Source organism: Impatiens glandulifera, chromosome 1 (assembly GCF_907164915.1).
Source record: "Impatiens glandulifera chromosome 1, dImpGla2.1, whole genome shotgun sequence".
Lineage (NCBI taxonomy): Eukaryota > Viridiplantae > Streptophyta > Magnoliopsida > Ericales > Balsaminaceae > Impatiens > Impatiens glandulifera.
Genome location: NC_061862.1, coordinates 98,864,353 through 98,878,266, shown reverse-complemented (window position 1 = coordinate 98,878,266; position 13,914 = coordinate 98,864,353). Strand labels below are relative to the sequence as shown.

At 29.2% G+C, this 13,914-nt stretch overlaps 2 protein-coding genes across 2 annotated transcripts; one reads left to right on the top strand and one right to left on the bottom strand.

Moving 5' to 3' along the window:
* The first annotated feature begins 1,243 nt into the window (after positions 1 to 1,243).
* LOC124938051 (probable rhamnogalacturonate lyase B) lies at positions 1,244 to 4,490 on the top strand. Its single transcript, XM_047478423.1, has 14 exons — positions 1,244 to 1,353; positions 1,523 to 1,570; positions 1,647 to 1,772; positions 1,863 to 1,982; positions 2,091 to 2,226; positions 2,519 to 2,689; positions 2,772 to 2,927; positions 2,996 to 3,102; positions 3,177 to 3,267; positions 3,373 to 3,514; positions 3,618 to 3,774; positions 3,853 to 3,969; positions 4,055 to 4,181; positions 4,250 to 4,490. The coding sequence occupies exons 1-14, from the start codon at positions 1,244 to 1,246 to the stop codon at positions 4,484 to 4,486; spliced, it is 1,845 nt and encodes a 614-aa protein (XP_047334379.1). The 3' UTR covers positions 4,487 to 4,490.
* Positions 4,483 to 8,793, bottom strand: LOC124922512 (elongator complex protein 4). Its single transcript, XM_047463244.1, has 9 exons — positions 8,587 to 8,793; positions 6,826 to 6,976; positions 6,498 to 6,724; positions 6,128 to 6,203; positions 5,762 to 5,918; positions 5,609 to 5,678; positions 5,352 to 5,511; positions 5,178 to 5,269; positions 4,483 to 4,809 (listed from the first exon to the last, which is right to left on the bottom strand). Exons 2-9 carry the CDS (start codon positions 6,956 to 6,958, stop codon positions 4,645 to 4,647), a joined length of 1,080 nt encoding a protein of 359 aa, XP_047319200.1. The 5' UTR covers positions 6,959 to 6,976; positions 8,587 to 8,793; the 3' UTR covers positions 4,483 to 4,644.
* Between the last annotated feature and the right edge of the window lie 5,121 nt (positions 8,794 to 13,914).

The window sequence follows — 13,914 nt, the reverse complement described above, 5'->3', positions numbered from 1 at the left end:
GCATGCATTTAATTAATTAATTATATATAATAATTAATTAACAAGCTGATGATGGAGAAGAAGATGATCAATACGAGAGAAAGAGAATATTGCTTCTTTGGCATTTTGGTAATAATTATCACCTCTATATTTTCCCTGTTCTCGCCGGCGGCAGCGGCGGCGACGGCGACGGCCGATCACTATTCAAGGTATAGGCATTCTTGATAAAAAAAAAAAACAAACTATTTTCATTAATCCCATTAATAACCAAGTTCATTACATTTATTTTATGTTCCTTTTGAGAAAATTGCACAATAAATATGTACATATGTACATATACATATGTATATATATATATAATAATATTCATAATAATATATAATAGCTATGCTATATAAAACCCTAAATATTCATTATATATAATCTGGAGTTTCGATCCAAGTTGTTTATTTAGAGCGATTTTGGGCGGGCGGTATTTATTTATTCATTCATAATAATATGATATTTTAATATACTAAATTATTTTAAAATAATTATTTATCATAATATTTTCTACTAAACTAGTTTTGAAATCAAACTGATAAAGAAATATATAATAGCTAAGCTTTTTTGGAATTGAAATTATTGAATTATTTAAAAATAATGATTGTGATAATTTTGAATAGGTGATAATTTTTTTAATAAAAAAAAGAAAAAAAATTGAATTCTCAATTTTATTATTTGAAATATTATTTCCAGCTATTCTAATATGTTATATTTATTGTAAAGCCTAGTTTTTCGTAAAAAATAAATCATTCTCATATGAAAAAGAAATCATGATTTGACAGCTGAAAACATTCTTTTTATGGGTGTTCTAGACATATTTATTATTTTGAAAATAGTTTTTGTTTGATCCTTTAAATTATTTTGACATATTAACACACTTATTTGAAACATGTTTATATTATGACAATATTATTAATTAAAGTGCCATTTATAATAAATATTTCATTAGTAAGTATTGATATATTATAAATTTGCATGCAGCAGCAATATTACAGAGAATGAATCATCAATATCACATTCACCAAGCTTCCGTAAACTCGACAATGATCACGTAATCAAATATATATTATCTCAAATATATATATATATATATATATATATATATATATATATATATATATATATATATATATATATATATATATATATATATATATATATTTATTTTTAAAAAAATATTTAATAATGAAAAAGATTAATTAATTTGATGCAGATTTTAATGGATAATGGAATCGTCCAAGTAACGCTGTCAACTCCAGGTGGAATGATAACTGGGATTCAGTACAATGGCATTCGCAATTTACTTGAAACTTCAGAGAAAAATAGAGGGTAATTAAATAATTCATATTTTTATTAATATTTATATTTGAAAATTATAAAAATAAGAATTCTAATAAGATAGAGTCGTGCTAATTTGCCAAATACAAAATAATTAAACTTGATATTTTACCTTTGATAGTTTTTTTGAAAAATGTAATTTTTATTTTATATTTTATAGGTATTGGGATATTGTATGGGAAAGACCAGGCCATGGACAATATGTACAGTAAGTCATTAATTAAGAACTTATTTGATGAAAAGTTTGATAATTAAAACATAAAATGAAAACACATTTTGTGTAGGATATTGGGATGCACGAGCTATAAAATTGTATGTCAAGATGAAAATCAACTAGAGATTTCCTTCACGATGAAATGGAATATTTCGTTAATAAACGGATCTACTCTACCACTTAACATCGACAAGAGGTGATATGAATTTCACTTTCTTTCTTTTTCATAATCAAGATCAATAAAGATTTATTGAAACTATCTAAATATAATTAAATGGGTATGTAGGTATGTGATGCTAAGAGGAGTTCATGGGCTATATACATATGCAAAATTTGAAAGGAATAAAGGATGGCCTTCTTTGATTCTTGACCAAGCTAGGGTTGCCTTCAAGCTGAGCAAAAAATTGTTAGTATACACATGATTTTCATTTCGTTATATATGAACTCGATATTTTAATCGAAAATCAACTTTGTAACCTTAATGTTACGAGTTTGATTGTATATTCCTTTTCAGATTTAGTTACATGGCAGTATCAAATACAAGACGAGGCATTATGCCAACAGATAGTGACCGTAAACATGGAAGGATTCTCGATTATAAAGAAGCTATTCTCCTTACTAATCCTTCTAACCCGGCTTTAAAAGGAAAGGTATATTTTTTTTACATGGAAGATCTCTTCAAACAACATCTATTAGTAATTTTCTTATACTTTGTTAAGTTTCATAGCAATATGTCAATTTATTAATTGCGTCATATTTGCAAACATTTTTTGGAGATAGGTTAGGGTTTAGACTAGATATTTTTTTGAATTTTTTTTTTGTTGTTGTCAAGTTTCTTATCTAGATGATGATGTATATGATATAATGTTTAGTTAAATTTATGATACAAATATCATTTAGTTTAAAAAGTTTGACATTCATTCTAACTTTTTTTACTTGTAGGTAGACGATAAATATCAATTTTCAAGTGATATAAACGACAACCGGGTACATGGATGGATATCCTCAAATCCGGTTGTTGGATTTTGGGTAATCACACCAAGCAACGAGTATCGTATAGGCGGGCCTCTCAAGCAAGAGCTTAGCTCTCACGTCGGACCAACTAGCTTATCGGTACAAAATTTTCCCCCAAAAATTGAATTATTGAAGGTCCACCCGTTACATTAAACTTTTTCTTCCTCTTATCGACATATAGATGTTTTTTAGTGGACATTATGCCGGGATAGTTTCCCTAAAATTTGAAGATGGAGAGTCATGGGAGAAAATCTTTGGACCGACTTTCATCTACCTCAACTCCGTCTCACAAGACCACGAAATACATCGGTCACTTTGGAATGACGCAAAAAATCAGGTGCATTTTAAATTACATTCTCTTTAGACAATGTGGACGACATTTTATTTGTTACTTTTTTATAATAGCTATCGGAACAAAAGAGAAGCTGGCCGTATGAGTTCCCAAAGATGGAAGGTTATCTTCGGGCTCACCAACGTGGAGAGGTTTCGGGTCGATTACTCGTCAGCGACAAGTAATACTATAAAATTTTCGTATTAATATAATTTTATATGATGTCTTTTTTATTTATTTGTTGTGTGTTTTTAGGTACATTAATAAAATGTCATTGAACGGAAGTTTTGCTCATGTGGGTCTGGCTAAACCCGGCTATACATCCTCATGGCAGACAGAAAATAAGGTTTGTGCTCAATTTATTTATTTGGTACAATTTTTTTTATTCTATATTCATATTATTTATACATTAGTAACAAAAAAATGATAAGTAAACATTTGATCTTAATAGGGATATCAATTCTGGACACGAGCGAATGTGAAAGGACAGTTCTTGATGAAGAATATCCAACCCGGGAGTTACAACTTGTTCGCATGGGTCCCCGGAGTCATTGGAGATTATCGTTACCAAGTTCAAGTCGAAGTTACCCCAGGCATGTTTTATAGGCCACACCAAGTAATGTATAGAAAAAAAAGTGGTTTAAGACGTTTGATTCTTATAAAACCGATTTGTTTTTGTTTTTTCTATTGTCGTAGGTTGTTCGATTAAGCTCGGAATAATTGTATATGAGCCGCCAAGAACAGGTGTTACATTGTGGGAAATTGGAATACCCGATCGAACAGCAGCCGAATTCCATGTACCAGATCCGAGTCCATACCGAATCAACCCAGTGTTTAGTGACCAAGAAAACAAGTTAATCTATTGACAATTCAAATTGTTTAATTTATTATCTTAATTTAATTTAATTTAATTTTTTTCTGTTAATTACAGGTTTAGACAATATGGGTTATGGGACCGTTACACTGATTTATATCCTAAAAATGATCTCACATACACTATTGGGATAAGTAATTATACAACTGATTGGTTCTATGCTCATGTTACTAGGTAACTAATTAACTACTTTCAATCATTAATTAATCATTTGATTTCTTTATGTCCTGTTTGGTTCATCATCATAATTTGTGTACAGGAGAACAACAAACGATACACATGTACCGACAACTTGGACAATTTTATTCAATCTTGATAATGTCGACACAAACGGTACCTACAACTTTCGTGTCGCTCTTGCATCATCCACCTTCGCTCGGTTAGAGGTACATAATTAAACTTAATTGTTTTTTTGATAAAAGAATTGTCTAATATAGTAAATTTGTTTCCAAAGGTTCGAGTAAATAATCCAAACACGGCGTCATTGAGCTTTTGGAGATCAAGAATGACCGGACGAGACAATGCCATAGCAAGACACGGGATTCATGGACTTTATTGGTTATACAACATTCAAATCCCGGGAAATCATCTCGTAAATGGAAGAAATGCATTCTATCTTACGCAGTCTAATGGGAACAGCCCCTTCTACGGACTTATGTATGATTATCTCCGACTAGAAGGACCGGCTTGAACAGTTCAAAGACAACATATTTCTTTTAAGAGTTTGTAAAATTCAAATAGTTACAAAATTTGGAAGAATTGAGATTGTGAAAACAAAATGAAATCAATAATTATTAAGATTGCTAATGTTTTGTTCAAACTAATATTGTGATTTACCCAAAAAAAGTATTAAAAGTCAAATATTTTAGATGACCCAGAAGAACAGCTGCTAGAACCGGAGTATGAGCTGCCACTAGAACCATCAATCGGTGCTTGATTCAGACATTCTAAAACCACTGTTCGTCGTCTTCTCACCTTTATCGAAAAAGTGGTCGCTTCCAAGATCATTGGAACCTACATTTCACATATCATCGTTAAATAAAAAATTACCACACTTGGTTTATGTCATGAAACACTCGTCAATCTTATGCACAATGTGAATTCGTATGACATAACTTTTTTTTCTTTTCGATATATCATTTGAGTGGATACAGATGAGATCACATATGAAAATAAAAGTTAATTAGGAACATATTAAATAACAAAATCACCAACACTTTATTTTTGAGATATCTCATTTGAACGTGAGTATATGAGTCCCGTTTGAAAATTAACATAATTAGAAACAGGTTAAAAACTTTCTCAACATTCATATCCAGAGACATAAAATGTTACCAAACCGACAACATAAATTCCAAAAAAAAAAAGGTATAGGCTGGTACCTGAGTGTTCATTCGAGCGACTTTGTGCACATTGAGAAGGCCGACCATGTCTTTGTAACCAGTAAGGAGTTTAGCCATCTCTTTGTCATCGTCTGAAAAACGTGACATAATTTTTGGATTGTCGTTATGATTTGAAAGAAAACAAAATAATTGGATTCGATTTAGTTCTTTTACCTTGTATTGCTTTCACAGATAGCAACGTATCTGCAAAATGCTGACATCTTTTCGAGAAGGAAGACGAGACAGTAGAAGGTGGGAAGCTTATAATTGCAACTGCATTTGATGATCTTATCATGCCTCTCAATGATCTTATAAATGAAAGCATTTCCCATTCCTGCATATAAACATCAAAAGCACAAGATAAGAAATAATGATCATGGATTAAAAAGATGTTAGAAAAATATATTGAAAAGTTTATTGAAGAATCAAACCATATTGGAATATTCACATTGTGGAGCACAGAACGATTGAATAGCTATACGCGAAATATTTGAATTGGACCTGAAACGAAAAGGGAAATCTGTAAAAAGAAGTGAAAAAAAGGATAGAAACTGTAATATAATATAGATGGAAAGTAACTTTACTTTGGAAACTGAGCTAAAAATGATGAACACCGATCCAAGAGAGTGACAAGATCGGGAGAGTCATAGAGGCTAATGCAATCGATTCGCTGCGAACTAAGGAAACGTCTCTCTAGTGGTTTGAGTAAGTCAAAATCATTGGAAAACTCGGTCTTTACATCTGGATTATAGGGGAAAAAAAGGGATTACGATCTGCAAAAAAATCTAGAAAATAATTTGTATAGCAAAACAAAAACAATCTGGATCATCAATAGAAAAAAATCACTTTTAATTTTATGTTTATAACAAAATAACAGTTTTCAAATAGGTTCAATATGTTTACATCTTTGGGCGTTTCTTAGTACTAAAGAAGAGTTTGAATAAGCTAACCTCTTTGTTCGTCATGAATCTGCTGACTTTCGTTGAAGTACTTCTTATACTGCCATGCAATCCGCAAACCCTTTTCCTGCAATTCAGTTTTAGCGAACAATCCTTCAATTTCTGCCATTGCAATATGAGATCTTCATTAGGTTCGGGTTATTTAAATAACCCACAATCTTTTTATCTATCCTCTCATCAATGACATCATTTAAACATCAACTAGAATACCAAAATAGCGTTAGCTAGTGTTTTCTAAACATTTATTTTTTTATTATATATTAATACTCTTTAAATCTTTTATGCCCAAATAACCCACTTTTCCACAACCTCAAGAGCTCATTTTATGTAGGGAATTTTAGGTAAATTTAGAGTTCACCACCTGTTCAGTTTCAACTTCACGAGATTTTTCATCTTTAGATGCGACGGGACCTGACAATGTACCAAGAAAAGCTCTAGGTTCTTTAGCCGGGCTAGCATAAAGAAGTGGTTGGTTATGGACCAAACCCTGCGACATAAAGTTTCTCAAAAGAAACATATGATGAGGAGATTTGCTGTCTTCCATCACAATAACTAGGCTTCCCAAAGGGATGCCTCCTCCTAAGATCTCTGCATACAAATAGCAAACATAGACAAAAGTAAACCTAGCTTTGAGATGTATCATAGAAACGAAAGAAATGAAAATCATTAGGGGTTGTTTGGTAAATTACTGTCGAGATCTGGTATGCCAGATGAAACCAAGTTTGTTCCATTTGGCCCACACTTGATTTCAGGAACTTGAGAGACAGGTAAAGCTGAAATATTGCGAGAAAAGCTACTTGTGCGAGACTTGGAAGCAGCCATCAGACTAACAAACAAATTCTGTCCAACAAAGAAACAAAAATCAGGATACTTCAAAAAATCATTTTTTAAGACAATTGAGACTTGCAACAGTAATTAACCTATAATTAAACTTAGGCCCTTGATTGATGAAGGGTTAATCCAAATAACGGTTTATCCTATCACTCAAATGATTCAAATCATTACCCTTCTTCTAAGAACAGGTCTTGTCTCTTCACCTAAAATTCATTTGGCATATTGGACAATACACACACAAAAACCAGATTATCTCATATTGCTTATCAAACAGTTTTTTCGTTTTTCTATTAAGCTGATTATTTTGAAAAAAAAAAAACTTCCTCAAACAAGCTCAAATGCAGAACCTAGATAAATGGATGTGAAATTGTGAAGTATAAAGAGAACCCAACAAGCAATCTTATAGTCAAGTGGAACAATAAAGATCATAAAGCAATCTAAGCCAGTTCTAGTTCTACACAACATTCGGAAATTTATCTCTATCTATAGAAGTAAATATTGATTAATCAGCTGAGTCAACTCAGAACTCAGCTTATATCAATTAGTTTCAAGAATAATAAGTGGCACCAATCGGCAACCAAATCAGAAGATGTGAAGATTATAATGGATCCCTAAAATGTAGCTTTCTGTTATTGTATCAGGGTTTTTCTGCAGTGTTGTAAAGCAAATTCCTGCTCCTTTTCAATTTAGCATCAAATTTTCATTTAGCCAATTTTCTTCACCACCGTCTTCGGTATGTTTGGTATATTGATGACTCGCTTGTCGTAGCTCACCAAAAATAGAAAGAAGAGAACGAGGATTGAAAAGAAAGTCTCGAAAAGGGGTTGAATGAAAAGACAAGGACAGCAACAATGTTCCTTTGCCTGTCAGAAGACACTACTCCAAATATTTGGCCAGATAAATATGATAATTGCATTTTCGTTTATTTTTTTTGTTTTGTTTTTGGGTTTAAAGAAGTGAAATGAAAAAGAAATGGCTTTGGAATGGAATATGCGATCTGGCCATAAGGACAATGCACAATTGTTTTAACTCTGAGTGAGTAAAAGGATTGAGATAAACTTCTTCACACGTTCCTTCAAATGGATCTTCGAACTTCAGGCCGCTCCATCTCCCGTCTCGGGTTCCTCCGCGTAGACTTCATTGCATCTTGAATCCGGGTGGTCGTCTTTTAGATGATTGGCTTTCTCCGACGTAGAAAAGGAGGGTGATATTTTTAGACTCTAATTACTTTTTTCATTAGACTCTAATCCTATAAGCTTAAATCAAATGAAGTCCAACGACTAAGCTTAATGAAAACAATAATTAACCTTGTCTTGAAGATCGTTTGTGAATTATTAAACCTACAATCAAATTCTCGTGTTAGAATATTATTCAAATGTTAGGGCCAAATACTATGATTTTGGAGTTTTAATTCTAATTTTTATCTTATTGCATCCTTTCAATTTCCTAGAGTCACCTTAAATCCAATCCATCAATCACAACACTGAACCAACATCAAATAGTTTCAAATGAATAGGTTATATCATATTACAGCACTTCAATTATTTTCTACTGAACTGCAGTTTTCTTAACTGAAGCAAACAAGCCTAAAATACTAGAATGGAAGAAATCAATACCTGAAGTCTGAAGATGAATGCAATTTATGTTCTTCGTCCGAGAAGCTCTCCGCAACTCTGAAATCCGTACTTTCCGAGCGTTGGCCTGCAGTTGCAAGCTTATACTCCTCGCTGATGAAGATCGGATCTGATCGGAATACTCTGTTTAAAGGACGGCGATGGAGAAATCGGAATCCCTTTCTCGGTCGGAGTTCTGACCGAAAGAAGAAAGCCCTGGGATTTTTTTTTTGGGATTGGGCTCATTTGAATATAAGTAACAAGGCCTTGGCCTTGTTTAACTGTTGGATTCTTCTAGGTTGGGCTTCCTCTTAGAGTCAAATGTTATATTTTCTTTCTAATATATTTTAAATCTATTTCATGTTTCAGGATATTAAATTATATAACTTAGGTATATGGTTAGGTAAAACATATTTGTATATGTATTTTCTTTTTCCCGGATTATTTGTATATATATTTCTTTTTCCGTCCTAAATTATATAATTCAAGACAGAAAAAGAAATACATATAAAACATATTTCTAGGACGGATCCAAGATTCTAACTTAGGATGAGCTTGAATTTAATGTAATAAATAATATAAATATATGTATTTTCTTTTTCCCGGATATTGGTCAATAAAATTATAAGATGAATTAAGTTCGTTGTTAAAAGAAAAAATTTGAAGACTTTCACTATATTGATATTGGATAGTAGAGGCGACAGATGAAAAAGTTTCACTAAGTTGACGATTTTTATTTTTTTAAAGAATGAAGATATCAATGTATTTCCTTTCTTTGCAGCAGATTCATGTTCCAATTTTATATACCTATACACAATTTTCAAGATTGAATATTTTATCAAATAATTATAATTTAAGATCGAAAAAACATTAAAAAATCAAAGTAAATATTTAATCGAATAGTTAAATATTTAGAGTACAATGAAAAAGTAAAAAAAAAAATACTAACATAATAAATTTTTTAAATTCTATAATAAATCAAACATACATAAATCAATTATAAATACGATATATATACTTAAATTGATCGATTATATCAATTAAAAATATTAAAATTAGAAAAAAAAATATTTAAAAAAAAGAATTTAATAGAGATATATGTTTGTTTGCAAATGAATAGTAGAGGATATTAAAAAGAAAAATAATAGTAAACTATGAAAAAATTATGATATATAAAATAATTGAAATATATATAATAGAGATGGATTTTTAATTTTATTTCATTAATATAATATATTATTATATATAATATATAATATTATATAATATATAATAATTTTTTTAATTATAAAAAAATAATTAATTAATAAAAAAATATTGGAGGGGTGGGCTTAAGCACGCCTCAGCCCCATGATAACACCTCAGCCCCATGATAGATTCATGCCTAAGAGAATAAAAATCTATAGTTTGATTACGATTATATCACGATAACTTTCTAACGAAATTGTAAAACAAAACATTTTTTTCTTTAACGTTGTAAGCTAAAATGATCCCACAACCATTATAGTTTAACTTATAACATTTTAAGTGGAATCGAACTCCAGACTAACTAATAGAAGTGACCCTTTTAACCTTAGTGAGTTTGGTTAAAATATTTGTTTAAAAGAAAATAGAAAAGATCAACAAAAGAGCCTTTTTCAGAGTTAAGAATTTAGGATTATTGTAAAGGACAAATGCAGATGGTTCTTATTTGTTTTCACTTGACTTAACTTTCACTGCAGAAGACTCGCCTTCAGCATGAAGAACAGGTTAAAAAAACAAAAAAAAAACCTTTATTTTTTTGAAACGACATTCTTAACCCCGGCCCGACCCGACCCGACCCCACAGAACAGACAAAAGCTATCTAAATCTCAGTTGGACAGCCAAAAGGCGAGAGATAACGACTTCACGATAAATGTTTAAATTACTTAAATACCCTCGCCGACTGACTTGTCGCACCAGCCCCAGCAAGAGAAGAATCTGCATGCACTTTGATTATTATTATTATTATTATTAAGGCCTTGTTTGTTTGATTATCGAGCCCGTACGACTGCTTTGTGTCTGCAAAATGTGCTGGCTAGATTCCACAATTCTATATTTGGAACTTGTTTATCTTTGAATTTTTTAAATTTTATAATGGGTTCTTAATAAAATCTTTGGTATTTTGATGGATTAATGAAGTAAAATGAGGAAAAATATTGAGTTTTGGCCAAAATTCCAAAAAAAATATATATATATCAAATAAACAAACTCAATTTATCATTTGTATTTTTTTCCATTCAAATGTTAAATCACTTACTTCATATTTTATTAAATTTAAAATACAAAAGACATTTTAATAATTTATTTTAATCTAAACACAAATAATTTACTTTTTTTACTTAACAATATTGTTTTAAAGAAAAAAGGCAAGATCACACCAACTCTTATATACATTTTATTAGCTAAGTAGATTGAATTGTTATAGTTAAATTTCTAATTTTACACAAAAGGAATTTAATATGCTAGTTGTTTTTTTTTCTTTTAATAAATAAGTCAATTGTTTACTCTATCCATGATAAAATTACTATTTTGTAGATAATTAGGCCTTATTTGTAATGATAAATTAATTATTTTTAAAAATTTGCTTACTATAAGAAATATGTTATTTCAATATCAGCCTCGTTTAATTCGGCATTAATAAGTCGGGTATGGGCGTCTGCGTAATAAGCTGCTATATTAACTTTGTGTAATAAGTTCACGCTAAAAATTATAATCAAACACACGATACCTCAATTTTCTCTCTATTTCCCTCCTTAGTGTGCATTTATAATTATAATCTCAACGTTTTTCTTTCTCATAATTTTTAAATATTTTTTATTCATTCTCTCTAATCTATTTTATTAATTTTTAATTAATTTATTCATTATCTCTCATCTATTTAATCTCTTTCTAATCATTTTATTTATTCTCTCATTTATTCTATATATTTATAATTTTTTATATATTTATATAAAATTATTATAATAAAATAACATACATTTAAATATATTTTTATTTATAATATATGTATCTTAATATATAAAATAATTAAGCAAAATATGAAATATAAACACGGTAATTTTTTTATTTATAATTATAGTTTCAGAAATCAACTTAGCTTTAATTAATTATCAAAAAATACTTATTATAATTGAAATAATCAAACGCGACCGAAATGATAACACAAATAGGGTGAGAAAGCTCGAAAATGAATTGACAATTGAAAATTTGGATAGAAGAGGAAGGGTTAAAAGGTGAAAATATATATAATAATTATAAATTACTTTCTTTATTCATATCATTTATTTTAAAATATATTAATTTAAGTGATTTATTAATATTTAAAATTATATATTAATAAAAAATATAAATATTAATATAATTTATTTTTAAATATATACTATTTTTAATTTAAATCATTTAATAATATTTAAAATTAAATTAATAAATATATATAACTTTATATATATAATATTAATTATTAAATAATATTATAAATACAAAAATAAATAAGCTGAGCGTATAAGCTGAATCAAACATACCCAAGCTTAACGATTAAATAAGTTGAGATTATATCAAACGTCTCAGAACAAGCTCAATAAGCTAAATCAAACTAGCCCATCATAGATTATTGAGGTAAATTGAATTAAAAAGTTATAATTGAAGGGAGAATTATAGTTAGGGTTAAATTAATTTTCTTTTGGAAATAAATTATGACAGGAAAAAACATATTTTTATTTATAAAAAATAATTAATTTCGTTAATTCACACGAGCATAATTGTATTGAAAGTAATTAGTTATTTCAAAACAAATTATTACCAAAAATAATTCATAAATTACCAAACAAAATAAACTAAAGAAAAATGAATCAAAATCAAAATAACTCACCACAATCAGGGAGTGCTTTGAGAAAAACGACAACTAATTGGACTCCGAGAATCAAAAGTTGACGTCAATAAAGGGTATTTGACTGCAATTAAAGGAGACCGTCTAAATAATTAGACATTAACAATAAAAAGAAACCGTCTAAATGATGAGAACCACTTTAGCTTCAACAAATATTTTGCGAGTCATTTCGATCTTGCCACATAATCAGAGTCAGCCCCACGTAAATAAAATATGGATTTTTTTGGTTGCCTAGGTATAGTTTGAAAAACTAATAATTTTTTTTATATTTGAACGTATAAGCAAATAAAAAAAATCAAAAATTTTATATTCAACAACTAGAATACACCCTTTTATATTTATAAAAATAATAAAATTTAACTAAATATCATAGTATTTTAATAAATGAGTTACCTTGAAGAGTGGGCTGTACTACTCAAGGTTTGCACATACTAGAACTCTCATGTCACTTTCTAAATCTAGATTGTTTAATTTTTGATCTCTCACCTCACATTTTAAATCTAGAATATTAAATTATAAATAAATAATGAATTAATTTCATTAATTCACACTTTTTAGATGATTGCATAATTGTATTGAAAGCAATTCAATACTTCAAAACAAATAATTACAATATTTTTATAAATTACTAACAAACAAAATAAACTAAAAAAAATGAATCAACAACATCAAAATAACTCACCTCAATCAGGAAATACTTCAACAAAAACGACAAAATCAGAAGATGACGTCAACAAAAGATATTCGACTGTAATCAAGGGAGACCGTCTAAGTCTAGATTGTCTAAGTCTAGATTGTTTAATTTTTTATCTCCCACCTCACTTTCTAAATATAGAATATTTAATTATAAATAATGAATTAATTTCATTAATTCACACGCATAAATATCAAAATAAACTAAAGAAGAATAATCAACAACAATAAAATGACTCACCACAATAGGGAGTTTTCAGCAGAAACGACAAATAATTGGGCATCGAGAATCAGAAGTTGACGTCAAAAAAAAAAAAGGTATTCTACCGCAATCAAGGGAGACCGTCTAAATTCTTAAGGCATTCAAAATAAAGAGACTATCTAAACAATGACTAGAACTAGTTTAGCTTCAACAAATACTCTATACGTCTCATTTGGATCTTCTTACCACAAACTAGAACTCCCACGTCACTTTCTAAATCTTGATTATTTAGTTTTTGATCTCCTACTTCACTTTCTAAATCTAGAATATTTAATTATAAATAATGAATTAATTTCATTAATTCACACATGATTGCATAATTATATTGAAAGCAATTCAATACTTCAAAATAAATTATTACAAAAAAATATTAAATTACTTGTAAACAAAATAAACTAAAGAATTAATAATAAACAACATCAAAATAACTCATCATAATCAGGGGAGAGCTTCAACAGAAACGACAATT

Coding starts and splice junctions, on each gene's coding strand:
- LOC124938051 (XM_047478423.1), top strand. CDS start 1,244: ATGGATAATGGAATCGTCCAAGTAACGCTGTCAACTCCAGGTGGAATG. Junction 1,773..1,862: donor CCACTTAACATCGACAAGAG/GTGATATGAATT, acceptor ATGGGTATGTAG/GTATGTGATGCTAAGAGGAG. Junction 2,928..2,995: donor GGAATGACGCAAAAAATCAG/GTGCATTTTAAA, acceptor TTTTTATAATAG/CTATCGGAACAAAAGAGAAG.
- LOC124922512 (XM_047463244.1), bottom strand. CDS start 6,958: ATGGCTGCTTCCAAGTCTCGCACAAGTAGCTTTTCTCGCAATATTTCA. Junction 6,204..6,497: donor GTGAAGTTGAAACTGAACAG/GTGGTGAACTCT, acceptor ACTGAATTGCAG/GAAAAGGGTTTGCGGATTGC. Junction 5,679..5,761: donor TTTTTAGCTCAGTTTCCAAA/GTAAAGTTACTT, acceptor TTTTCGTTTCAG/GTCCAATTCAAATATTTCGC.